Source organism: Neoarius graeffei, chromosome 23, assembly GCF_027579695.1.
Source record: "Neoarius graeffei isolate fNeoGra1 chromosome 23, fNeoGra1.pri, whole genome shotgun sequence".
Lineage (NCBI taxonomy): Eukaryota > Metazoa > Chordata > Actinopteri > Siluriformes > Ariidae > Neoarius > Neoarius graeffei.
Window position 1 is genome coordinate 39,847,992 of NC_083591.1, and position 26,351 is coordinate 39,874,342.

At 41.5% G+C, this 26,351-nt stretch overlaps 1 protein-coding gene across 1 annotated transcript in view; it reads left to right on the top strand.

The window, feature by feature from the left end:
• The first annotated feature begins 11,183 nt into the window (after nt 1-11,183).
• Nucleotides 11,184-26,351, top strand: part of LOC132871295 (semaphorin-4E-like) — a 38,429-nt gene continuing 23,261 nt past the window's right edge. Inside the window, exons 1-6 of the mRNA XM_060905411.1 lie at nt 11,184-11,891; nt 18,541-18,603; nt 20,028-20,126; nt 20,277-20,376; nt 21,222-21,332; nt 24,259-24,410. Of these exons, the coding sequence (XP_060761394.1) occupies nt 11,184-11,891; nt 18,541-18,603; nt 20,028-20,126; nt 20,277-20,376; nt 21,222-21,332; nt 24,259-24,410 (1,233 nt within the window). The remainder of the gene's footprint in view (nt 11,892-18,540; nt 18,604-20,027; nt 20,127-20,276; nt 20,377-21,221; nt 21,333-24,258; nt 24,411-26,351) is intronic.

Here is a 26,351-nt window from a genome sequence, read left to right on the forward strand (position 1 = left end):
TTTTGCTTGGTATGGCATATAGTTTCACCTATCTGTGTCAAATTTGGTAGGTGTGTGAGGTGCCCCAAGACAAACAAAATTGTAATGTACATAGTATTAGCCATACTCAACAGGAAGTAAATTACAACCCCGATTCCAAAAAAGTTGGGACAAAGTGCAAATTGTAAATAAAAATGGAATGCAATAATTTACAAGTCTCAAAAACTGATATTGTATTCACAATAGAACATAGACAACATATCAAATGTCGAAAGTGAGAAATTTTGAAATTTCATGCCAAATATTGACTCATTTAAAATTTCATGACAGCAACACATCTCAAAAAAGTTGGGACAGGGGCAATAAGAGTCTGGAAAAGTTAAAGGTACAAAAAAGGAACAGCTGGAGGACCAAATTGCAACTCATTAGGTCAATTGGCAGTAGGTCATTAACATGACTGGGTATAAAAAGAGCATCTTGGAGTGGCAGCGGCTCTTAGAAGTAAAGATGGGAAGAGGATCACCAATCCCCTAATTCTGCGCCAACAAATAGTGGAGCAATATCAGAAAGGAGTTCGACAGTGTAAAATTGCAAAGAGTTTGAACATATCATCATCTACAGTGCATAATATCATCAAAAGATTCAGAGAATCTAGAAGAATCTCTGTGCGTAAGGGTCAAGGCCGGAAAACCATACTGGGTGCCCGTGATCTTCGGGCCCTTAGACGGCACTGCATCACATACAGGCATGCTTCTGTATTGGAAATCACAAAATGGGCTCAGGAATATTTCCAGGGAACATTATCTGTGAACACAATTCACCGTGCCATCCACCGTTGCCAGCTAAAACTCTATAGTTCAAAGAAGAAGCCGTATCTAAACACGATCCAGAAGCGCAGACGTCTTCTTTGGGTCAAGGCTCATTTAAAATGGACTGTGGCAAAGTGGAAAACTATTCTGTGGTCAGACGAATCAATTTGAAGTTCTTTATGGAAATCAGGGACGCCGTGTCATTTGGACTAAAGAGGAGAAGGACGACCCAAGTTGTTATCAGCGCTCAGTTCAGAAGCCTGCATCTCTGATGGTATGGGGTTGCATTAGTGCGTGTGGCATGGGCAGCTTACACATCTGGAAAGACACCATCAATGCTGAAAGGTATATCCAGGTTCTAGAGCAACATATGCTCCCATCCAGACAACGTCTCTTTCAGGGAAGACCTTGCATTTTCCAACATGACAATGCCAAACCACATACTGCATCAATTACAGCATCATGGCTGCATAGAAGAAGGGTCCGGGTACTGAACTGGCCAGCCTGCAGTCCAGATCTTTCACCCATAGAAAACATTTGGCGCATCATAAAACGGAAGATGCGACAAAAAAGGCCTAAGACAGTTGAGCAACTAGAATTCTACATTAGACAAGAATGGGTTAACATTCCTATCCCTAAACTTGAGCAACTTGTCTCCTCAGTCCCCAGACGTTTACAGACTGTTGTAAAGAGAAAAGGGGATGTCTCACAGTGGTAAACATGGCCTTGTCCCAACTTTTTTGAGATGTGTTGTTGTCATGAAATTTAAAATCACCTAATTTTTCTCTTAAATGATACATTTTCTCAGTTTAAACATTTGATATGTCATCTATGTTCTATTCTAAATAAAATATGGAATTTTGAAACTTCCACATCATTGCATTCCATTTTTACTTACAATTTGTACTTTGTCCCAACTTTTTTGGAATCAGGGTTGTATTTTTGGTTTTGTGCGTTTTGACAGGTGTTACATTTTGATGTTCTCCTTCAAGGCAGTTTGTTGGATTCATGCCAGATTTGGTATACGTGATGTCAAAATGTTGCTGATTTTGAATTGTGAGGGGATTTGTGATATCTTGCAAGATTTTAAAAGGCAAAACAGTAAATTTATATGTTAATCCACACAAACAGGTAATGTGTCATAAATTCACCATGCATTGCCTGATATGGCTCAAACTTCACAGGTTATAGGATATGATGATTCTGATGAATGCCCACATGCCCAAAATGACCCTCTGGTTTAGTGCCACCATTTGGCAACAGAAAGGGTGGCTTTTTCATCAATATCTGCTTTACCACTCCTCAGTGGTTCATCAGATTCATCTAGATTTGGTGTACATTAACTCATGGGTGTCTTGATTTTGTATTGTGAAGGAAGTTTTGATATGTTAGACAGTGTAGTCATAGGGAAAGGATGAATTTGGGCACCTCCAAACAAATGTTTTGGCTCCTTGACTAGTCTGGTGAGTGACAGCATGTGCAACCAATCAAGAGAATGACTTCTAGCGCGAGGTATGTGTAACCAATGAAAATAAATTACTTCTAGTGCAGGGTTGGTCTAGAGGTACCTACGTCATGGCAATTTGTAGACACATCCGGATTATGGGCGGCCATGTTTGGTTTTGGTCAGCAGTGTTGCTAATGCACCGATATTTCACATGCTTAATTTTAAAAAAAAATCACACTCATTTAATTGTGTTGGTGTGTGTTAATTTGGTGTTTCAGTTAGGGATAATGGTTGATGTGCTGTCCCAATATGAAAATAGTGGATGAGGAGTGTAGGGGGTGTAGGGGGCTCTGGATAGAGGTAGTACCTTTGGGCGTCTGGCATGCTGCACTCTACTTAGTTGAGTAGCCAAACCTCACTGGACCTCACCCATCCTCCAATCTCTCATGTGTTGGCTCCAAGTGCTACACCCCGGTAAACCGCTTCAGCAGGCAGACTAAACCACATGAGGGGAGGATGCTGACACTGCATCCTAGGACAGATGAACTCACATGAGGCAAATGACATATGGCACAAGAAGCACATGAGTCAACAGCCAGGGCGGAGGGGCCAACCAATGAGCCCAATGGCCAAGTGTCCAGGGCCAGGGTGACCCACCGAGTATTGGAGGAGTTCAGAAGTGGCTGACAGCCTGGAGAGGGATGGGCTCCGCCAGGCCACCCTGCCCAAGATACGTCAGGATGGTGAAGGCAACCACTACAAATCCAATACTGGCTCAGCCAACACCCAGGCTAAAAAGGGCCATGCCTACCACTGCAAACTAGGGCAGAGGTGACAAGTCCACTTCTGGTGTACAGAGAGACAAACTGTGTGGCAGAGATATTATAGTTATTGGCACCTGAAACATTAGAATACTAAGACCAGATGGGAAACTCGAAGAGTTGGCCTACAAGATGAGCAAATACCACTGGAATCTACTAGGCTTATGCGAGGTAAAGTGGAAGGACATAGGGGAAACCACAACTGATGAAGGCCACAAAATTTAGTATAGCGGAAGGCATGCTAAACACAAAGAAGGTGTAGGGTTTCTAGCCCATAAAGATATTGTAGATACTGTCATGGGATGTCACCCAGTTTCTAGCAGATTAATCACTATCTGCTTAAGGGCAACCATCTTCAACATTACAGTCATACAGGCCTACGCTCCAATGACTGACCACAGTGATGAAGTGGAAGCTTTTTTATATTCAATTACAAGAAGTCATACAAGAAACACACAAGAAGGATGCCCTAGTAGTACAGGGAGGCTGGAATGCAAAGGTGGGAAAAGATGCACACCTAAACTGGCAAGGCACATGTGGCACATCCTGTAATCAAACAACAAATGAAAGAGGGCTATGACTCTTAGAGTTCGCAGCAACCAACAACCTAGTACTTGCAAACACCTTTGGCAAACACAAGACTTCCAGGAGAATGACGTGGCTTAGTGGAAACGGTCAGCATAGAAACCAAATTGACTATAATGGTCGCCAAACGCTTCTGCGCAGGGGTCAACATGGCATGCATACGCAGTTTCCCAGGGGCAGATGTGGGAAGTGATCATAACCTGGTATTGATGACTTTTAGAACACGTTTGAAGAGACAAAGCAAGCCAAAATTCACAAGATTACGGTTTAACCTGGATAAACTCAAAGACCCTACAATTAGGGAAGAGTTTCAGGCAGTGATTGGAGGAAGGTTTGCCCCACTGACGACTCAAGATCAAAACAGCACAGATATTGATATGGTGTTGGATACATTTAGCACAGCAGTAATACAAACTGCCAACAAAATTTTGGGAAAAGAACAATGCCCCAACTGTGGGTGGTAAAAGAGAGCAACTGGACTTGCTTGAAGATTCTTGAAGACATTTCACCTCTCATCCGAAAGGCTTCTTCAGTTCTGTCTGACTAGTAGGGAGTATCAGGTATTTATCCTCTCATGGATGAAAAGCTCATCTAAGGTGTCGCTGAGTCATCCTGTTGGTGTGGGTCACTGGGGGCTGGATGTGAATGGCCTCGAGAGTCGTTAGGGTGATCAGTGGATTGCCTGTTAAGGTGATCAGTGGAATGCTGATTCTCTCTGTCCTCCTGTGAGTCACTGAAAACAGCTGGGTTTTGGTGTGCATTCAGTTGTCTGGGAAGTGTGCCAAGGACTGCATTGTAGTTGGCTGATAAATGATGTCTTAGCCCATGTTTACATTAGACCGTATCAGTGGATCATCAGATTAACGTTTTTAAAACGATTAGTGTGCACACAGCAACACCAATACACGGATACGCTCGGCTCCGCAGGCATCCTGCGCTCCAAATCACTCCGCCCTGAACAGCGAGTGCCCTCTGGAGGGTGCGCACTCCGGCCTTGCGCAGCTCACAGAGCACGCAAGTGAAGTGAACAAGCTGTGATTCGGGACTGAGCCACTGTGTGTGTGATCTCAGCGCATATCACTTATCACTTGCAAGTGGAAGGATGGCAAGCCTAAAGACAATCATAACTACACAATGGGCAGTATTTGCATCAGTATTTGCAGTATTTTCATACTTTTATACTCTTTAATGAAAGGTGATACAAGGCGGAAGTCCGCGCCGTTTTTCAGCAGTCGCGTCACATGACCAACGCCAGCGAATCAGGAAGGTGGATGTCACAGTGACGTTGTCCAATGAGACGCCAGCTAGAGCTCAGCACAGCGTATCCATGTATTCTGAATCTTTACACAGTACCGGAGCTGACACGATCTGGATTGAATACGTGGACGCTGGCGGATTCCCGTTTCCCGGCGTTTCCAGGCGGTTTAATGTAAACGGACAGTGCATCCGCGAAGAAAACGAGACAGATACGGTCTAATGTAAACGTAGCCTTAGACCCCCACCTCTGGTCAGTGATGGCCGTTCCAGGTTGACAAAAATGGCTTCTTTAACTCCTCGCTCATACCAACGATCCTCTCTGGCTAAAATGCGTACGTTGCAATCCTGAAATGAGTGTCCTTTGTTGTTAAGATGAAGGTAGACAGCAGAGTCCTGGCCTGAGGAATTGGCTCTCCTGTGTTGAGCCATACGCCTGTGAAGCTGTTGTTTTCTTTCCCCAATATACGAGTCCGTGCATTCCTCACTGCACTGAATTGCATACACTACATTGTCCTGTTTGTGTCTGGCTATTCTGTCCTTAGGGCAGACCAGTTTCTGCTTCAGGGTGTTACTGGGTCTGAAATGTACCGGAATGTTGTGTTTGTAGAAGATCCTCCTGAGTTTCTCAGATAGACCAGAAATGTAGGGAATGACAATGTTCTTGCGTTTGTTCCTGTTATCCTCCTTGTCCGTTATGTTCCTTTTTCTGCTCTTGAAGAAAGACCAGTTGGGATACCTGCAGTTCTGAAGTGCTTTCTTGATGTGATTCTGCTCCTTCTCTTTTCCCTCTACCATTGTAGGGATGTTATGAGCCCTGTGTTGCTAGGTCCAAATGACCCCCAATTTGTGTTCCAGTGGGTGGTGAGAGTCGAAGAGTAGGTACTGGTCTGTGTGTGTGGGTTTCTGGTAGACCTCGATGCTAAGGCTTCTGTCTTGTCTAATGTGTACATCACAATCCAAGAAGGCTATATTATTCCCACTGATGTCCTCCCGAGTGAAATTGATGTTGATATCCACTGCATTGATGTGCTTAGAGAAGGCTTCCACTTCATGGGTTTTGATTTTAACCCAGGTGTCATCCACATATCTGAACCAGTGGCTGGGAGCAACTCCTGAAAAAGTGGTCAAAGCTTTATGTTCCACTTCCTCCATGTAAAGATTGGCCACAATAGGGGACACCAGTGAGCCCATGGCGCATCCATGCTTCTGTCTGTAGAAACTTTCATTAAACTGGAAATAAGTGGTAGTCAGGCAGAGGTCAAGCAGGGAACCAGTTTAATGAAACTGAAATTACTTCCAGTTTAATGAAAGTTTCTACAGACAGAAGCATGGATGCACCATGGGCTCACTGGTGTCCTCTATTGTGGCCAATCTTTACATGGAGGAAGTGGAACATAAAGCTTTGACCACTTTTTCAGGAGTTGCTCCCAGCCACTGGTTCAGATATGTGGATGACACCTGGGTTAAAGTGATGGACCTGTTGTCTATGTGGAGTGGATGGATACACAAGAGGTGTCTGTCTGCTCCACCATCCATGCTGTGTACACTGGGGATGTAGTGCAGCAAAGAGTGAAAAGCAGACAGGGTGTCTGGTCAACACAGTCTGTTCCATGTCCCAAACCCATAGTAGAGTACAAGTACATGGGTGGTGTGGATTTGTCTGACCACTTGATCCAGTACTTCACAGCACAGCACAAAACTGTGAAGTGGTACAAGAAGCTCTTTCTTCACTTCCTGGACGTTGCTGCAACAAATGCCTTCATCCTCCACAAAGAAAACATGCAGAAGGAAAGAATGAGCCATAAGCAATTCATGGAGGAGCTCACTGCACAGCTGTGTGGTGTACCACTGACTTTTCAGCCCCCAAAGGCTCCTGTGCAGACAGCTGGAGAGACTCTCATGCCAGTTTGTGGGATTGAGCTCAGCGCAGATGGGAAGAGGGCTGCTGATGGTCGCAGAGCCTGTGTGTACTGCAGGCGGCAGGGGAGGAAAACAAAAACTCTGTGGAAGTGTGATACATGTATCGTCTACCTTTGCCTTCAGCAAGACAACAACTGTTTTGTTGCTTGGCATCGAGATGAGAACTGCTAATTTCAGTAGAAAGCTTTGGGGGAAGGGAACTACAATGCCCTGGCAGAGCAATTGACAGGACAATGACAGTCATTGACAAATGGACAGCCACCGACACTTGAACAGCGACAGGGGGGCGGGGGCAGTTACAGGTGTGAAACACTAAGGCCAAGTTTACATTAGACCGTATCTGTCTCGTTTTCTTCGCAGATGCACTGTCCGTTTACATTAAAACGCCGGGAAACGGGAATCCGCCAGGGTCCACGTATTCAATCCAGATCGTGTCTGGTCTGGTGCTGTGTAAACATTGAGAATACGTGGATACGCTGAGCTCTAGCTGGCGTCGTCATTGGACAACGTCACTGTGACATCCACCTTCCTGATTCGCTGGTGTTGGTCATGTGATGCGACTGCTGAAAAACGGCGCAGACTTCCGCCTTGTATCACCTTTCATTAAAGAGTATAAAAGTATGAAAATACTGCAAATACTGATGCAAATACTGCCCATTGTGTAGTTATGATTGTCTTTAGGCTTGCCATCCTTCCACTTGCAAGTGGTAAGTGACGCGCATGCCCGACATGCACTGAGATCACAGACGCAGCAGCTCAGTCCCAAATCACTGCTCGTGCACTCCACTCGCGCGCTCTGTGAGCTGCGCAGGGCCGGAGTGCGCACCCTCCAGAGGGCACTCGCTGTTCAGGGCGGAGTGATTTGGAGCGCAGGATGCCTGCGGAGCCAAGCGTATCCGTGTATTGGCGTTGCTGTGTGCACGCGAATCGTGTATTGGCGTTGCTGTGTGCACACTAATCGTTTTAAAAACGTTAATCTGATGATTCGCTGATACGGTCTAATGTAAACCCCACCTCTTCTAATCCGTATTCATTTGAAAGAGCCACTGGCTTCAGTTAGTCTGACTTTCTTACAATTTGTATTGAACCTTCATGACATTTCTGAATGATCTTCTTACTTTTATGTAGACAACACTTATGTTTACAAGGTTCAAACTTCAAAAGTCTTGGCCAGATATATTTATAGTGTTTTTTTTTTTTTAAACAAGATTTGAAGACCTTTGAAAATAGTTTTTTGTCTGGTTGTGTTTACACTTAATTTTAATAAAAACTAATTTCATTACATTCACTTTACTCTTATATTATCATTGAGGTTTTCTAGAATATCACCATATGTACCACTTTTGCATAGATGTTTTTAGTTAGATGAAAAACTTAATGTCAAGGTGTAGCAGACTGCCTCAAAGTGTCTGAAAGGCCCCGGACCTCTGAGTGTTAAGAAAAGAATACTTAAAGGTCCCATGGCATGAAATTTTCACTTTCTGAGGTTTTTTAACGTTAAAATGAGTTCCTCTGACCTTCTTAAGTCACCCCAGTGGCTAGAAATTTCATAATGTGTAAATCAAACTACGCCCAACATTTGAGAATGGCGCGTCAAAACGGCGCGTTGATAAGCTCTTCCCTTGCCTACGTCAGCAAGGGAGATGATCCCCACGCCCCCCCTCTGGATTCCCACCCACTGTATGGATTGCCCGCCCAGTTGTAGTGAGGAGACCATAGAGGACACAACAACATGGCACCACCTAAGCGAGCGAAACATGGAAATTGCGCTGTACATGGATGTGACAACACAGAAAAGAGTCTGTTTTTACTGCCGACGGGAGAGCCCCTGAAGACGCAGTGGCTTAATTTTATTTACTCCAATAATACGCCGTCGAGTCTACCTAAGACGGTGTATGTTTGTCGGAAGCATTTTCCTGAGGAATGTTTCCACAACTTGGGACAGTACAGGGCAGGTTTTGCACATCAACTGTCACTGAAGCCTGGGTCCGTACTAAGCATCCCTGCCGCATCAGCCACAAACACCGAACAAGTAAGTGTATAACTGTTAAGTCGTTTTGCCGTGTTTTAAAATCGGTGCGTTTGCAATGGCTACATTAGCTGTGCAGCTAACCGCTTCCTGCAGTTAGCCAGGTACTCTGCGCTACCTCTGTTATAATAGCCAATCAAAACAGTTTTTACAAAGACACCCACATTCTTTTTTTTAAGTCACTCGTTCATTTTATTTGTTTGTTTGTTCAGTAAAAACCCAAACATTTGTTGAATTTATTTTATTTCCTCGCGTCGCACCTTAATGATGTCAGCGCGCGGTATTTAAAACTGTATTTTAAAACGGTATTTAAAACTCTTCGCCGGCTTGGGAGGCAGACGGCAGCCCCTCCTGGAAGTGCAGTTTTACCATGGGCCTTAGGCGGAAAAAAATGACAAAGTCCCACTGCTCAGTTTTACCATGGGTCTCAGGCGGGGAAAAAATGACAAAGTCCCAGTTTTACCATGGGCTCGAGTTGTACTATCTTTTTTAGACAGGGCAGACAGACCAGGGCATTCGCCCGCCTGGCCGTGCCCGACGAGGAGCGCTCTTCGCCGGCTTGGGAGGCAGATGGCAGCCCCTCCCCCTCCCCCCATGGCACGCCCCCACCCTCTACCCTTCCCCGCCTCCATGCTTCTCATTAGCAAAATGACGCACTGGGAAAAGGGCTGAAATGAGGCTTTCTTCCAGGAGGCTATATCTACGTTCTGAGGGTTCATTTCGAGAAAGGCTGTGGATATAACATCCGGAAGCCTCCACGATCCCGTTTAAAGCATCAACAAACCACCATGCCATGGCCCCTTTAAATGGTATGGCCATGTCACACGTGTGGCCGGTCTAACGAATACTACACTACAAGGGACAGTGCCTGGGGCCCAAAGGCATGGTAGACAACGAAAGAGATGGGAGCATAACATATGAGAATGGACACATATGAACTTCACAGAAATACTAAGAAGAGCGGAGGACTTGTCCTGGAACAACAACACCGCATCACTGGCCAAAAAAGCCCAACAGCATCTGTACTTCCTCCGCAAACTGAGGAGAGCAAGAGTCCCGGCCCCCATCATGCACACATTCTACAGAGGCACCATCGAGAACATCCTGACCAGCTGCATCACCGTGTGGTACAGCGCCTGCACCGTGTCCTGCTGCAAGACCCTGCAGCTCATCGTGAGAGCAGCTGAGAAGATCACTGGTGTCTCTCTCCCTTCTCTTATGGATATCTATAACTCCCGCCTCACCCGCAAAGCCATCAGGATTGCAGGTGACCCCACCCACCCATCTCACAGCCTCTTCAGCCTGCTGCCGTCGGGGAGGAGACTGCGGAGTCTCCGGGCCAAAACCAGCAGGCTCAAGAACAGTTTCTTTCACCGGGCAGTCAGGAGGCTCAACTCCCTCCCTGTTCTGTCCCTCCTCTGCCCCCTGCCACAGATTCTGCTCGCACACCCTCCTTCAGCATCTGACATGTCATCCTCACAGTCCCCCCCCCAAACACATGCGCGCACACACACACACACACACACACACATATATATATATATATATATATATATATATATATATATATATATATATATCATCGTTCATTAACACACTGAACTCAGGGACCGCACATCTCACTTTACCTCGCTCATTTGCACTATTCCGCACTACCTCACCTTAACAGCTGCTAGTTTGTTTATTCTGCTTATTTCATGTTTACCTGCTATACCTCGTGTCCTTGACTGTTTGGTTATTGTACCAATTTGTGTGTGTGTGTGTGTGTGTGTGTGTGTGTGTGTGTGTGTGTGTGTGTGTGTGTGTGTTTCGTCTAGTTAATATCTAGAGTGTTTATACTGTTTATATTGTCTGTTTGAGTGTTTAGTCTGTCTTGTTCTTATCTAGTGTTTATACTGTTTATTTATACTGTTTATATTGTTTGAGTGTTTAGTCTAGTTCATATCTAGAATGTTTTATATTGTTTTATATCAGGGATGGGCAACGGGTGGCCCGCGGGCCGCATGCGGCTCGCCTCCTTACTCAGTGCGGCCCGTAGATTAATTTATTAATTATCAGGAAAAAAAATTTAACCGCGCCTTTTTTTTTAAAAAACACTGTTGTAATTACACTGTTGACCGATAGAGGGCGCTTCCTTTGCAAACAATATCGGGGCCCTGGGCCTTACCCCCTTCAGCGAGGAAGAGAGACAAGAGAGCCATGGCTACTAGCAGTGCAAAAAAAGAAAACTCGATCAAGAAAACCATACCTTTCAGTCAAGATGGGAAGCAGATTATCTCTTCATAGAATTCAAAGGCAAACCCATGTGTCTGGTTTGCTTAGAAACCATAGCAGTCATGAAAGATTTCAACTTAAGTTGCCACTACAACACCTTGCACAAAGTTAAATATGAGAAGTACACTGGAGCTGCAAGGGCCGCTGTCGTAGCCGACCTCAAATCAAAAGTAAACCAACAACAGCAACTTTTCACCAGAGCCACAACTACACAGGAATCAGCACTCAAAGCCTCTTATGCTGTTTCACTTGAGCTTGCCAAAGCAAAGAAGCCATTGTCATATGGGGAAATTGTCAAGGTGTGCACCGTGGAAATGGCTAAAGCTTTTGGTGACGATAAGATGCTTAAACACTTTGAAACGGTCTCTTTGTCCCAACGCACAGTGACGCGCAGAATTTTTGACATTCACGATCATGTCGAAATTAAGCTGAGAAAAGTCATGCATGACTGCAAGTACTTCTCTTTGGCTTTGGATGAGAGTACAGATGTGATGGATGTTAGCCAGCTACTGATTTTTACAAGAACTATTGATAGTTCATTTGAAGTGCACGAGGAGCTATTACAATTGGTTTCTCTGCATGATACGACTAAGGGCACCGATATATTCAATGCCGTTGACAGTGTTGCAAGTGGATTTGGTGGCTTTGACAAGCTGTCAACTGTTGTTACGGATGGCGCACCCGCGATGCAGGGAAGACACAGAGGTTTCGCAGGGCTCCTCCGACAGAGCGGGGTAAACTGCCCTATACTGCACTGTATCATACATCAGGTGAGTAGCCTCATATTAACTGTGAGATGTAGGCCTGAGTTTGACATGGCAGGACAAAAATATTTTTTTAACATGCAATGCATTTTATCTCTCCAGGAAGTGCTCTGCGCGAAGACCCTGAACTTTAGCCACGTTATGGATTTAGTGACCAAAGTAACAAATCTCATCAGAGGGGGGAACAGGTCCCTTTGTCACAGGAGGTTCATTGCCTTTTTGGATGAAGTGGACGCCGCGTATGGGGATTTACAAATGCACACTGAGATCAGATGGATGAGTCGAGGGAAGTGTCTGGAGTGTTTTTTTTGCGCCGCACTCTGAACTACCAGTGTTCTTGGAGAACAGTATTAGTGGTGATACAAGCGCCTACTGCAGAAAACTCAAAGACACACAGTTTATTTGCAACATGGCCTTTCTGACAGACATCACCTCGCATCTCAACCACCTTAACACACACTTGCAGGGGAGAGACCACACTGTTTGCGATCTGTATGCGCACATAACCGCATTCCAGCGTAAACTTGACCTGTTCATAGAAGGATTTTCTTCCCATCGTCCAAATTTGGCACACTTTCCCGCTTGTGAGGAGATGTGAAAAGATAACCCCAGGTGCGAGAAACTACTTCAGAAGTATCGGGCCGACATCGAAAAATTGCAGGAGCAGTTTAACGATCGTTTCCAAGATTTTCATGTGATGAAACCACGAATTGCGCTATTCACGGACCCCGTCTCTGCTGCTGTCAGCGAGCAACCATCAGAACTGCAGCTCGAACTCTGCAAGTTGCAGTCAGATCCATATTTTCAAGCAAAGCGCAATGAAAGGGGAATTTCATTTTGGAGACTGCTACCAGAGGCACGTTTTCCACTCCTCAGAGATTTTGCTCCGTCAATGGCCAGCATGTTTGGGAGCACTTACATTTGTGAGAGCAGCTTTTCAACAATGAAGCACATTAAGTCAAAAGAGAGGAACAGACTCACGGATGATACTCTTTTTCATTTGATGCGGATTGGATGCACAAAGATTGATATTGACATCCAGTCTATTGTGTGCCAGCAGGCAAAACCACAAGTATCCCATTAAGTTGCACTTAATGTTGGGCCACTGGTTTTTTTTTTTTTAGTTTTGTGCCTCATTGAATGTGAGCCCTTTGCACTTTGTTTCTTTTAAAACAAACTTGTGTTTGTCGTTTAACAAGACGAGCATTATGTTAAAAATGCATTTCAGTGTGGAAAATATTAAATAAATGTATGTTGGTTCAATAAACATACAGACATAAGAATATACAAATATTTTGTTCTTATTTAAAATTCTTTTATAACTTCTCTCATATCTGATGTTGTATTGTTTATTTTTGAATAGGGACAGATACAAAGACATAGATATCTGGAACAGTTATCTGATGTATGCATCACAGTATTTGTAGCCAAAGCTAATTCACAACACTTGTCCCTAGTTGGGCTTTTAATTAAACAAAACAAAAAAAGAGAAAATGAATATTTAAAATCTATGAGAAAAAATATATATACATAAAAATAAAATAAAATAAAAAATAATGATCATAATAATAACAAAATTAAAAATAACAATAGCAATAGTAAAATAAAAAGACAAATAAGCTAAATATCTAAACTAGTGATTCAAACTAAATATGATAGCAGGATTGCTGTTGAACTAGCCATTGTTTTGTCTGTTTTTTGAAAGAGAGAAGTGTAGCTATGGATTTTAAACTGTCTGGTAGAGAATTCCATAATTGTGTTCCTTTTATTGAAAAAGAGGTTTGTGCAAATGAAGTTCTACGGAATGGAACAGTGCAATTGCCTTTTAACATTGCTCGGGTGGTGGATCTAGTACCACTTTGAAGTCTTGTTATTGACTCACAGAGCAGTTGAGGAGCAGTATTATTGAGGCATTTAAAAACCAATTTAACTGTGTATAATGAAATAAAATTAGTAAAACTGAGAATCTTATATTTGTTTAAAATTTGGCAATGATGATGCCTTATTCTTTTCTTGTCTAAAACTTTGAGGGTTTGGTTATAGAGGCATTCTATGCATTTTATTGTTGTCTGGTGAGCCTGAGACCATGTGGTCAAACCGTAAGATATATGTGAGAAAATCATAGAATTCATAAAAGCAAAGGCACAATTTAGAGTTAAGCAATTTCTTATCATCTTAAAACATCCTAGATTTGCCTTAATAGTCTTACACATTTTCTTTACATGACTTTTAAAGTTCAACTGATAATCCATGATTATACCCAGATATTTCACTTCGGGGACTTGCTCAATGGGCTCACCGTTAATTCTTATATCCAGGGTGTTTATTGGTTGTTTCTTTATAGAGAAACACACAGAATTTGTCTTTTTAATGTTTAGGGTTAAACAGGATGAAGCCAGCCAAAATGCTATTTTATGCAAGGTAGTATTTAGTTTCTCAGCCACAAGAGTACAGGTCTTACCAGATGCATATACCACTGTGTCATCTGCATACATCTGTAGACCTATATCTGGGCACACATCTGGTAAGTCATTGATATAAAGACTGAACAGTATAGGCCCTAAGACAGTACCTTGAGGGATCCCCGTTTCAATTTTAAGAAAATTAGAACTCACATCATTAATAGTAACACATTGCTCCCGGCCCTTTAAGTATGACTCAAACCAAGACAATGACTTTTTAGAGAAATTGAACTTAATTAGTTTTGAAATTAAAATATTGTGATTGACTGTATCAAACGCTTTTTTTAAATCTAGGAATACTGCACCGACCACATGCCCTTTGTCAAGTGATTGTTTTATTTTTTCAGTTAAATAACAAGTAGCGGATTCTGTAGAGTAGTTACATCTGAATCCGAATTGCAAAGGATGCAAATAGTGATTTGACTCAAGGTAGCACATTAGTTGTTCTAAAACAATCTTCTCCAGGACTTTAGAAAAAACTGGAAGAAGGCTAATGGGTCTATAATTAGATATAATTCCAGCATCTCCAGATTTAAAGAGTGGTATTACTTGAGCAGTTTTCCACCCATCTGGAAATTGTCCAGTTTTAATAGAAATATTAATAAGATGAGTGAGGGGTTGGACTAGGATGCTGCTGTATTTCTTGAGAAAAGCTGTGTCTAAATTATAGATGTCTTTTGAGTATGTGGTGTTTAGGTCATTTATAGCTTTTAAAACAGCAGTATGACTGACCTCTTTAAGGTGAAATGAATTCTCTTGGTCATCGATTAATGCTGTTTGGACAGCATTATTCTTACAGGGGAAACCTGAGGCAAGGTTCTTGACAGATTCTATAAAGAAATTATTAAATTCGTTTGAGACTTGTGTACTATCAGAGATGACATTTTCTCCAAGTTTGAGTTTAAATTGATTTTGGGTGTTTTTACCCTCTGGATTTAATAGACTATTTAGTTGCTTCCAGATAAGCTTGCCATTCCCTTTGGCCTCTGATAAAACATGGATGTAGTAATTTGATGTAGTAATCTGATTAGTTGAAGTGCGCGGTCATGTGGCCCTCTGATGGTGATGATGAAAAATTGTGGCCCTCTTTATCATGCAAGTTGCCCATCCCTGGTTTATATTGTCTGAGTGTTTAGTCTGTCTTGTTCTTATCTAGTGTTTATACTGTTTATTTATTCTGTTTATATTGTTTGAGTGTTTAGTCTGTCTAGCTCCTATCTAGAGTGTTTATACTGTTTATATTGTTTGTTTTTTTCAATTATTCTATTTTTATTCATTACATTGCCAGTTTGCACCGTGGGTCAGAGAGGACTGATATTTCATCTGTGCTGTATGTCGAGCATGTATAGCATATTTGACAATAAAGTTGACTTGACTTGACAAAGAGGGTTGGAGGAGGGTTGTAGCCCAAGCATCCATGATGCCCCAACAACACCTATCAAAGGATAGGTGAGGATGAGGAGTAACGTTAATAAAACTCAGCTTTGAGTTGCATTATTGTTGAGAGATGGGCTAATTCACATGTCTAACAAACAAGCTCCTTTTAAGAGATGTAGACATCAGATTTGCGTTATCTTGGTTAATTGTGGTGTTTGTCCTGGAATAAACATGGCAATGGATAGGAGGAAAATTCCCTTGCTGGTGACCATAATTGAGTCTCATTCGCTTTCAAAGGCTAAACTAACCTCAGTTCTACACCTAGGATGAAGACCATGGGATCAAAATAAACTAGACGACATAATGCATCCATTGGTATCACTTGACATGCTCGCAAGAGGGGAAGAGGGCTGCAGTGCTGTGAAAAAGTATTTGTCCCCTGCTGATTTCTTCCATTTTTGCTTATTTGTCACATTTAAATGTTTTAGGTCATCCAACAAAGTCTAATATAAGATAAAGACGATGCAAGTAAACACAATGCAGCTTATAAATGATCATTTATTAACATTAAAGAGTTAATCAAAACCTGTATCACCCATGTGAAAAGTAATTGCCCCCTTAAACCTAATAACTGGTTGGACCACAACTGCAATTTAATACTTGCAATAACTTGCAATGAATCTTTTACATCGCTGTGCAGGAATTTTTGCCCACTCTTCTTTGCAGAAATGTTTCAATTCAGCAATATTGGAGGGTTTTTGAGCATGAACTGCCCGTTTAAGGTCTTGCCACAGCATCTCAATTGGATTCAAGTCAGGACTTTGACGAGGCCACTCCAAAACCTTAATTTTATTTCTTTTGAGCCATTCAGAGGTGGACTTGCTTGTGTGCTTCAGATCATTGTCCTGCTGCATAATCCAGCTGTGCTTGAGCTTTAAGTCATGAACTGATGGGCGGACATTCTGCTTTAGGATTTTCTGGTAGAGAGCAGAATTCATGGTTCCATCAATTATGGCATGTCATCCAGGTCCTGAAGCAGAAAAGCAGCCCCAGACCATCACACAACCATGTTTGACTGTTGGTATGATGTTCTTATTTTGGAATGCTGTGTTAGCCTTACACCAGATGTACTGGGACCCATGTCTTCCAAAAAGTTCTATTTTTGACTGATCAGTCCACAGAATATTATCCCCAAAGTCTTGGGGGTCATCAAGATGCTTTTTGGCAAATGTGAGATGAGTCTTTCTGTTCTTTTTGGTCAGCAGTGGTTTGCGCCGTGCAACTCTCCCTTGGATGCCATTTTTGCCCAGTGCCTTCCTTATTGTAGAATTATGAACACTGATGTTAACTGAGCCAAGTGAGGCTTGCAGTTCCTTAGATTTTTGTCAGGGTTATTTTGTGAACTCCTGGATTAAAGTGCTCTTGGTTGAATTTTGGAAGGCTGGCCACTCCTGGGAAGGTTTGCCACTGTTCCAAGTTTTTTTCCATTTGTAGATAATGGCTCTCACTGTGGTTCACTGGAGTCCCAGAGCCTTGGCAATAGCTTTGTAACCCTTTACAGACTGATAGATTTCAATTATTTTGTTGCACATCTGTTCTTGTAACTCTTTACTTTGCGGCATCTTTATAAGATCTATTAGCCCCCCTCACCCAGGTGACCCAGCCAGGGTTTATCAGGTCCCAGCTTGCATCCCAGCAGCAACAAGCCATGGGTCTCCCCTCTTCATTCAGAGCCACCTTGTGGCTCTTTTTGTGGCTTCAGTGATAGAGCGTAGGGGAGTCATATGCTCCCCTAAGGTGTCACTATGGTAATATGTCTGTGTCTAATTCCTGTGTTTCATCCATGATATACCAAAGTGCTCCTTTTGATGTAGTTTACTGATAGAATCATGAACCTCATGAACTTTGAACTGCATTTACAACTTGAGTATAACTTTCAAACAAAAACACTGCCTTGTTAAATTAATTTTATACCCAAAAAACAGTACATCCAATATTTGAAACCATAGCTTTTAGCACACACGTAAAGTAAATGCCTAAAGCCTCATCACTGGTGGTGCACACATCACATACCCAGGCTTTTGTCACACATCTCAGATGCATGTGCACTGTATGATGACCACGTGTGATGGGTCACAGAATCGGCCTTCATCGCCGCTTGTGGCGACATTAATTAAAATATTTTTCTCTTTTTGTCAATTTTATTTTTTATGATATATTTGTTTCACTATTATATTTGGCTACATTTTGTTTCATTATGTCTGTATGCATTTTAAATGACTGAAAGGTGCTACATTATTATTATTATTATTATTATTATTATTATTATTATCTCATCTCATTATCTGTAGCCGCTTTATCCTGTCCTACAGGGTCGCAGGCAAGCTGGAGCCTATCCCAGCTGACTACGGGCGAAAGGCGGGGTACACCCTGGACAAGTCGCCAGGTCATCACAGGGCTGACACATAGACACAGACAACCATTCACACTCACATTCACACCTACGGTCAATTTAGAGTCACCAGTTAACCTAACCTGCATGTCTTTGGACTGTGGGGGAAACTGGAGCACCCGGAGGAAACCCACGGGGAGAACATGCAAACTCCGCACAGGAAGGCCCTCGCCGGCCACGGGGCTCGCACCCGGACCTTCTTGCTGTGAGGCGACAGCGCTAACCACTACACCACCGTGCCGCCCTATTATTATTATTATTATTATTATTATTATTAAAATTGTTGGGTGTAGTAATACATTTTAAACTGTACTGTATTTAAGACTATATCAGTGGACAATTATACTGATTATCTCTCTTGTAGGTAAAGTGGGAGGTGACTCCAGACATGCAGAAGACATGTTCATACAAAGGGAAAAGTTTGGAGGTGAGATCTTTTTTTGCTGTAACAATTATAGTTAAATTATCCAGATCAAACCTGTGGGAGTTCCATCAGGGGCTTTTGTTAGATTGGATGTTGACATGATGTATATCCTCTCACACACATTTGCATTCAGAAGTTACACTCATTATAGACATGAATGTCATGGCAATATTGGGCTTTTAATGATTTCTTTGATCTGTTCTTTTTCTGAGGAAGAATGATTGTACAACATATATTTTTTTATTAAAAATACAAATTTAGTGTACAATTTTTTAATTTATTTTGGGTTTTCTGAAATCAACACGGTCAAAGTTATACATACATTGTCAAAAATATACATACAGTACAGCACACCTAATAATTGGTCAATAGAACAGTTGTTGTTGAATGAATCAGTGATTACTTCTGGAGCAGTGTTAGCAGAGCTCAGGGGAGTGATGAGACAAGGATGAGAACTTTTTTCCCCAAACATAAGTAACTTTTCCTTCAGGATGGTGACACAGAGACCGATATGAATGATGTTGATAATCAGTGATAACTCATTTCCTATTGTAAACTTACTTTAAAATTTCGATTTTGACAGTTATGTTTTTACATAAGTAAATTAGGTTATAAATCTAGATGAAGGCAGGAATTTGCATGGAATTAAAATAAAATACTTAAATGTGATTTTCATTCTTTCCTTTTTCACTTACTCACAGCAACCAGGCTTTTAAAATGCTGATAAGTGGAAGACTTTACTAATGCTTTATATATATGCAAATAAGACACCAATTTCAATACAGGAAAAATATCAAACTTTTACTGTATGAAGAGTTTTCCAAGGCCACCACAGATATATTACATTAATGGCATTCAGCAGATGCTCTTATCCAGAGCGACATACAACATACCCAGAGCAGCCTGAGGAGCAGTTGGGGGTTTGGTGCCTTGCTCAAGGGCACTTCAGCCATTTCTGCTGGTCCAGGGAATTGAACCTGCAAACTTTTGGTCTAAAAGCTGCTTCTCTAACCATTAGGCCATGGCTTCCCCATAAATATATATAAAGACTCAAATGTGTGTAACAAATCATACATTTCCTAATACAGTAAAGAACCCAAGGCCATGTTTCTTTCAAATCCTGGTTAGCCTCAACACTTTTGTGCAGTAAATATAAAACGTCCTCTGGAAAGAGGATACCAGTGAGGACTGTGTGTAAAACAAATTTCATTACTGACAGATCTTCTGCATTAGGAACAGGTATGCTATCATACAAAGCCCTCATCTGCAGCTCATCTTCAGTGAGTCCTTAAACTAGCCCATGAAATTATTCCACGTTATTCTTCTGTCTTGTGTTGTTCTGTGACCTGGTCTGGAATGAACTGAATCTCTGTTTTATGACTGTCCAGACTCTGATAATTCACTGGACCCTGTTATTTCCGTTCCAGAACGAATGTCGTAATTACATCCGGATCCTTCATAAAATGCCAGATGGCAGGATGTATGTGTGTGGTACCAATGCTTTCGATCCAATCTGTGATTTAATGGTGAGTAATATCTCACATTATTTCACTGCAAAATTTCATTATCATGTTATTGTAGACATTAGCAAAGTTTCAGTCTTTGTGAATATTTTGCTGCATTGTGACATACCATGTAGATGTTTCATGTAGCCTGTGCTGTGTTCTGTCTTCCAGTCTTATACAGACGGCAACCTGACCCTGGAAAATAGACAACATAATGGGAGGGGAAAGTGTCCATTTGATCCTTTCCAGAGATACGCCTCTGAACTTGTTGGTAGGTGCGTCATCCCTCTTAATGCGTAACTGCTCCATGACATAACAAATTAAAGAACACAATGTTCAGTTAGGGAGTTATTTAAAGTTTAACTTCACTCCAGCTCTGAGCCTAACCCAGTGCGTAATTTTGAAAAATGGCTTGTCAAAAAGTGTGTGTGGGGGTGGGGTTGTAGGAGAAGAGGGAGATGGGGAGGGGGGCTGAGAAGTAAGGAGGGGAAGATCTGAAAGGAGGGAAGTGGGGAGCATCTGAAGAGGGGAGTGTAAACTCCTGTGAATGAAGAGCAAATATTTGAAAATTAGGGCAGTTTCACAGACTCCCACTCAAGGGCAGGGACTAGGGGAGGTGGGCTGCCCACTTCTGATTAGAAGCTGTTAACAGTCTTTTTTTTTTATTATTTTAAAAAAAAATGACGTAGAGAAGTACCAAAAGGTTGACTCTACATCAGCATCGGCCTTGCAAGGTTAAGGATTATTTTCACCAATAGAATGGCATTTTGAGCCATTTTCAACCCATAAAATACCAATGATAAAAATGGTAATTTTGTCAGTATTAACAACAGCATTGATGTGCTTCATCACAGTACCATCACCTCATTTAGTTTACAGCTCAAAAAAACGCATATGTTTAGTACCTCTTTTATGTGTATAGTTCTTTACTTTTTTTTAATTTAATTTCCTTTTCCAGTTTAGTAAATGCATTATATTCATTATGAATGCCCAGCCACTTTAATACAGATGCTGATCATCGTAGCTAAAATTATATTTTTGATGGTTTTATAAGAACATAGCTGAATGGTGTCATGCTAATGTTATAACAATATTACAATTCTGCTTGGCATTTAGATGGAGAGCTGTACTCTGCTACATCTGTGAATTTCCTGGGCTCAGACATGGCTGTGATGCGAAGCTTAAAGTACACTCTACGATCTGATTACTCGTCTTCTTGTCTCAATGGTAAGAGTGTGGATATGCGCGTGTTCGCGCGTGCACACACAAACACACACACACACACACACAAAGTCAAGTTGGTCAATGTAAAGATCAAACATGACACCAACAGGGGTGCCACTAGAAATCTTGGGCCCTATGAAAGATTACAATTTAGGGCCACCCCGGTAAAATTTTCAAGTGCAAGCAACTGAATTTGAAGTCTGTTTTTGGCTGGCACTTCTACTTTACTATGCATGTGATCAGCTACCTAGTAAGTTTAGGTGATACAATTATTTGGTATATGAACATTTTAAATGCAGAACTGTCAGAATTAGACTGAATAGACTGTTGCCTTAAAATGAAAATTCCATGATGTATATGGAAGATACTGTATATATTTTCTTTTATGAGCAACTATTATTAGGCCAGTCAGTAGTAGCCTATGGAGTTCATTCAATCCAAATGTTTGTGTTGAGAGAAATTGCATGTATCACTGTATCAGTATGGATTTATAACATTCTGTATGCACATTATGTATACTCCAGAGCCCTCCAGTAAACATCATCAATAATCAGGATTACAAAATGTATTCCTTTGTTTCCTCCATTTATTGACTTATTGTATGTGATCAAATGTATGCCTTGATGAATAACTACACTAGTTTTTTACAGTGCATTTGCACTCTCACTGTAAATCAGCCAATCCCTTTTCATTTTTTCTCTGCCATTTGCTGCTTTGGTGTACTTCAGGTAATCTGGAAATGGCTTTCCCTCTGAATCTTTGGACATTTGTTTTTCATCAGTAAAAGCTAATTTTCTGACAATAGTTGCCCTGTCACTATCACTTAAATTAGCTGGCCACAACCCTGGATCAGCAGACAGCAGATCCTCTGATTCTGCATGCTGCTCAGTCTCTGCAGTGTCCCTTAACTCAGCCTGTTCCTTACTCTTCACTGCTGCTGCTTCTTCCTCATCATCACCTGAGCTGCTGTTACTCGCCCTCTCCTCTTCCTGCATTTGAACACCTCTGGCCTCCTCTCTGACTGCTGCATCATGGCCTGAGGAGGGCCCTGGCTCTGAAGTATCCATAATGTGCATAATACAGAATCTGTTATAAATCCACTGAGATACTACTGAGACAGTAATGCATGCAAGTTCTCTCAACACATGAACATTTTGATTGAATGAACTATATACTAAATTACCTAAGAATAGTTGCTCATAAAAGAAAAGAAATGTCTTTTCATTTTAATGTAAGTCTAATGTAAGTCTAATGCTGCCTACTGTAGCCTAGCAATTAAAATAGTTTTTAACCCTAAATCCTTTATTCATGGATTGTATTGCTCACCTCCTTCTCCTTCAACTGGGAATTGGGTTGAGGGCTGGGGTCCTATTCCTGAGGCTGAATCTGTGTATGTTGAGGGCACCTCATTAGTTTTGAAACCAGTTATTATCACCAGTATCATGTAGGCTAGCCTAATATTTTATCTCACGTATTAGCCCAGTAGGCTAGTTTATTGCACAAGTTTAGCTAGTTCTGTGCAGACCTTCTACATTACATTCATCTGATCTTCCATGGCAATAAACGTGAAGTATGTAAATAAAATGACACTGCACTGCTTATTGAAAAGTGTTGTCTTGATATTCCAACTAGGTTAAAATGAAATGTGCTAGTCTATCATTAGCTAGTATGTTGTAATGGCATTGAGTGTCAGTGAATAATAGGCTACCTTTCTTTGGGAAAAACTGAGTCACCAATTGTCGACCCTTTTTCTCCCTTTCAGGCAGAGCATTTTTTTAACATAGTCTCCCAGTGGCCAGATTTGGTCTCCTAGTCAATGCCAAACCAGCTTCACTGGGAGACCAAATTTTAAACCAAGTTATGTCTTATCATTTGGTTCAATCAGTTGCAATTAATTAACCAAGTACCATGTAAGTATACATTTAACAAGGAAAACGAAGATCTATGTTATAAGATATACACACAAGATCATGTTGGTTAAGAAAAACAAAACTAAAATTTGGTTACTGAGATGGCTGATGTCAGAATCCGATGTCATTACTGTGTAACTTTGAGTGTCTTTGACATAACATTTGTGCTTGGTAATTGCTCTTGATAGCTGTGTAGTCACTGTAGTGTGTTTGTCTGTATGGTGATTGAACCATTTTGCATCACAGAATATGCCGCAGCAGTGCAGCCACATGGACTCTGGGGCCTGTGATTGTATTGCCCAGACCAGTTGGTCTCCTAGTGGAAAATCCTTAAAAAATGCTCTGCTTTCAGCTTTCTGCTGCTTCTCCTTCCGTTTTTGATATCCGGACTTCATAATTTATCTCACCACCATCACACCTGCTCCTGCTTAGCAACTTCTAGAATGTACACCTCTGTTGCGCACGTAGAAAAACCGACAGCTGATCTGAGCTGCGCAAATAGTGCTGTGCATACACGGAGCTACACATTTCACACGTCCCGCTCCCAGAATCAGACTGTACCATTAGTAAAAAGGGTGGAGGGGTGAAATGACAATATCATAAATAATTCAAGGAAAATGTTATAGCAAATCATAACCATGTATAATTTGCATATTTTAACTGATGAAATGAAATATTTTATTTCAAAAACTTGCACAAGGCAATACTATTAAAATAATATTAATATCCCTCACAGGCCCCCCTGTCAGTGCCAGGCCCTTAGAATCGTCCTAACTTTCCCCCCCTAGCGGCACCCCTGGACACCAACATCAATTTTTATGTAAATCTTATTGCATTTGGAAATGGATAAAGATTTTAGAACAAGAAGATTTTGCTCCTGAAATTGAAACATTTCTGGAATTGTATAAAATTGAAACTTCTATTTTACATCTAGTTTAGTTGTGATATTTTTTAATTCTTTGAACTTGAGATTCTTCTACTCAACTGAAGATTATCACTGACTAGTACTGTGATTTCAGAGCCCATTTTCATTGACATGAAGCATGTCGCTGAGGGAAAGGAAAACCCAGAGGGGGATGATGACAAGATTTACATCTTCTTTAGTGAAATAGCTGTTGAGTATGACTCCTACAGTAAGATGCAAGTGTCAAGGGTGGCCCGCATCTGTAAGGTATTCTTTCCTGCAACAGAATGTTGCTTGGCTAACATTACAGTGCTTTTCCTAAATTCAGTCATCCATCCATCCATCTTTCCATCCATCCATTATCTGTAGCCACTTATCCTGTGTAGGGTCGCAGGCAAGCTGGAGCCTATCCCAGCTGACTATGGGCGAGAGGCGGGGTACACCCTGGACAAGTCGCCAGGTCATCGCAGGGCCCAAATTCAGTCACTTTCAGGCAGATTTCCCCAACACACACAACTGCTCGTTCAACATCTTAGGACAGCTAAACATGATTGGAGGAGATCACTAACTGCCCTATTTCATGCATAGTTTTCTTCAAATCTATATGTTTTTATTCATCAGGGCTTAAGTAACAACTGTGTGGTCCTTACCAACTTCTAGAAACAAACAAATAACCTCAGGTGATGACAAAAATAAACTAAAAAAAAAACCACAATAAAAAAACAAAACAAAACCAGATTTCAATATGTAGTCATTTTTCCCAAAAAGCCAACATTCATAAATCAGGTGAGAAAATTCCTTCCTACTTCCACAATTACTCAGAGACTAAGTAGCAGCCAGGTCTTACTATAGAAATGCACAAGGTTTGTTAATCATCAAGAAGTGTAACTACCTCTATAAATGCAGAAATTTTGGCAGTTTGGTGTTCTGGAGCACTCAGATGTGTGTCTACAACATTCAAAGAAGAAAGGACATCAGCCATGACCTCAGAGAAACAATTGTTTCTGTTATCAATCTGGGAAGTGTTATAAGGCCATCTCCAAACAATTTGATATTCACCATTCCAAAGTAAGTGTCAGAACACAGGCACTTATGGATGTAGATGCGGCGCCAACTGCAGTTGTAGCCAAATCATGAGGCAGAGATCGTCGTCAGGAAATAGGCTGCTGCTACTGACAGTAAAAAGGATTGTTTACATAATGAGAGCCTTCAGTCTTTTGAGGAGTGGACATCCCATCAATTTCAGACTGATTAATGCTCAGAGACATAAAAAAAAATCCAAGAGCGACATCATATGACTTATAGACCTCTGTAAGCACATTAAATGTTCATGTTCATGACTGCACAATCAGAAAAACTGAACAAGTACAGTATGGCTTTCATAGAAGGGTGACTCAGAAAAGTCACTTCTCTCCAAAAAGAATGTGGTAGCATGACTCAGTTTTGCAGAACTGCATTTAAAAAAAAGTTCTAGAACAATATACTTTGGACTGATGAGCCCAAGGTGGAGCTCTTTGGTCATCATGCATAGCACCATGTTCGGTGAAAACCAAGCACAGCATATCGCCACAAAAACCTACCTACTGTCAAGCATGGTAGTAGAGGCTGCATGTTCTACCAGAATATTCTTGAGACAAATGTGAAGCCATCTGTCCAGCAGGTAAAGCTGGGCCAAAAATTTACTAAAAATCCTAAGCACACCAGCAAATTGACATCTGAATGGCTAAAGAAGAAAACATCAAGGTTTTGGGATGGCAAAGTCAAAGTCCAGACCTCAATCCCATTGAGATGCTGTGGTGGGATCTTAAGCTAGCCATGCATAAATGAATGCCCTCAAACATCAATGAACTGAAGCAATGTTGTCTACAATAGTGGGGCAAAACAATTCTCCAAAACAATGTGAGAGACTGATAAATTCCTGCAGAAAACATGTACTTTATATTATTATTGCTAAAGGGAATAATACATGTTACAAAATGTTGTACAGGAACAGTTGTACATGTTACTGAATGATAGGGTGTACTTTTATTTTTCTGACCTGGTTTCTGAATATTGGTTTACATTTTGGGAAAAAATGACAACATATTGAAATTGGTGAGGATCTCACAATTGTTATTTCGGCCCTGATCAATAAAAACATAGACTTGAAGGATTTGAAGGAGGGTGTACTTGCTTTTACCCATAACGGTACATGAGCTAACAGACACC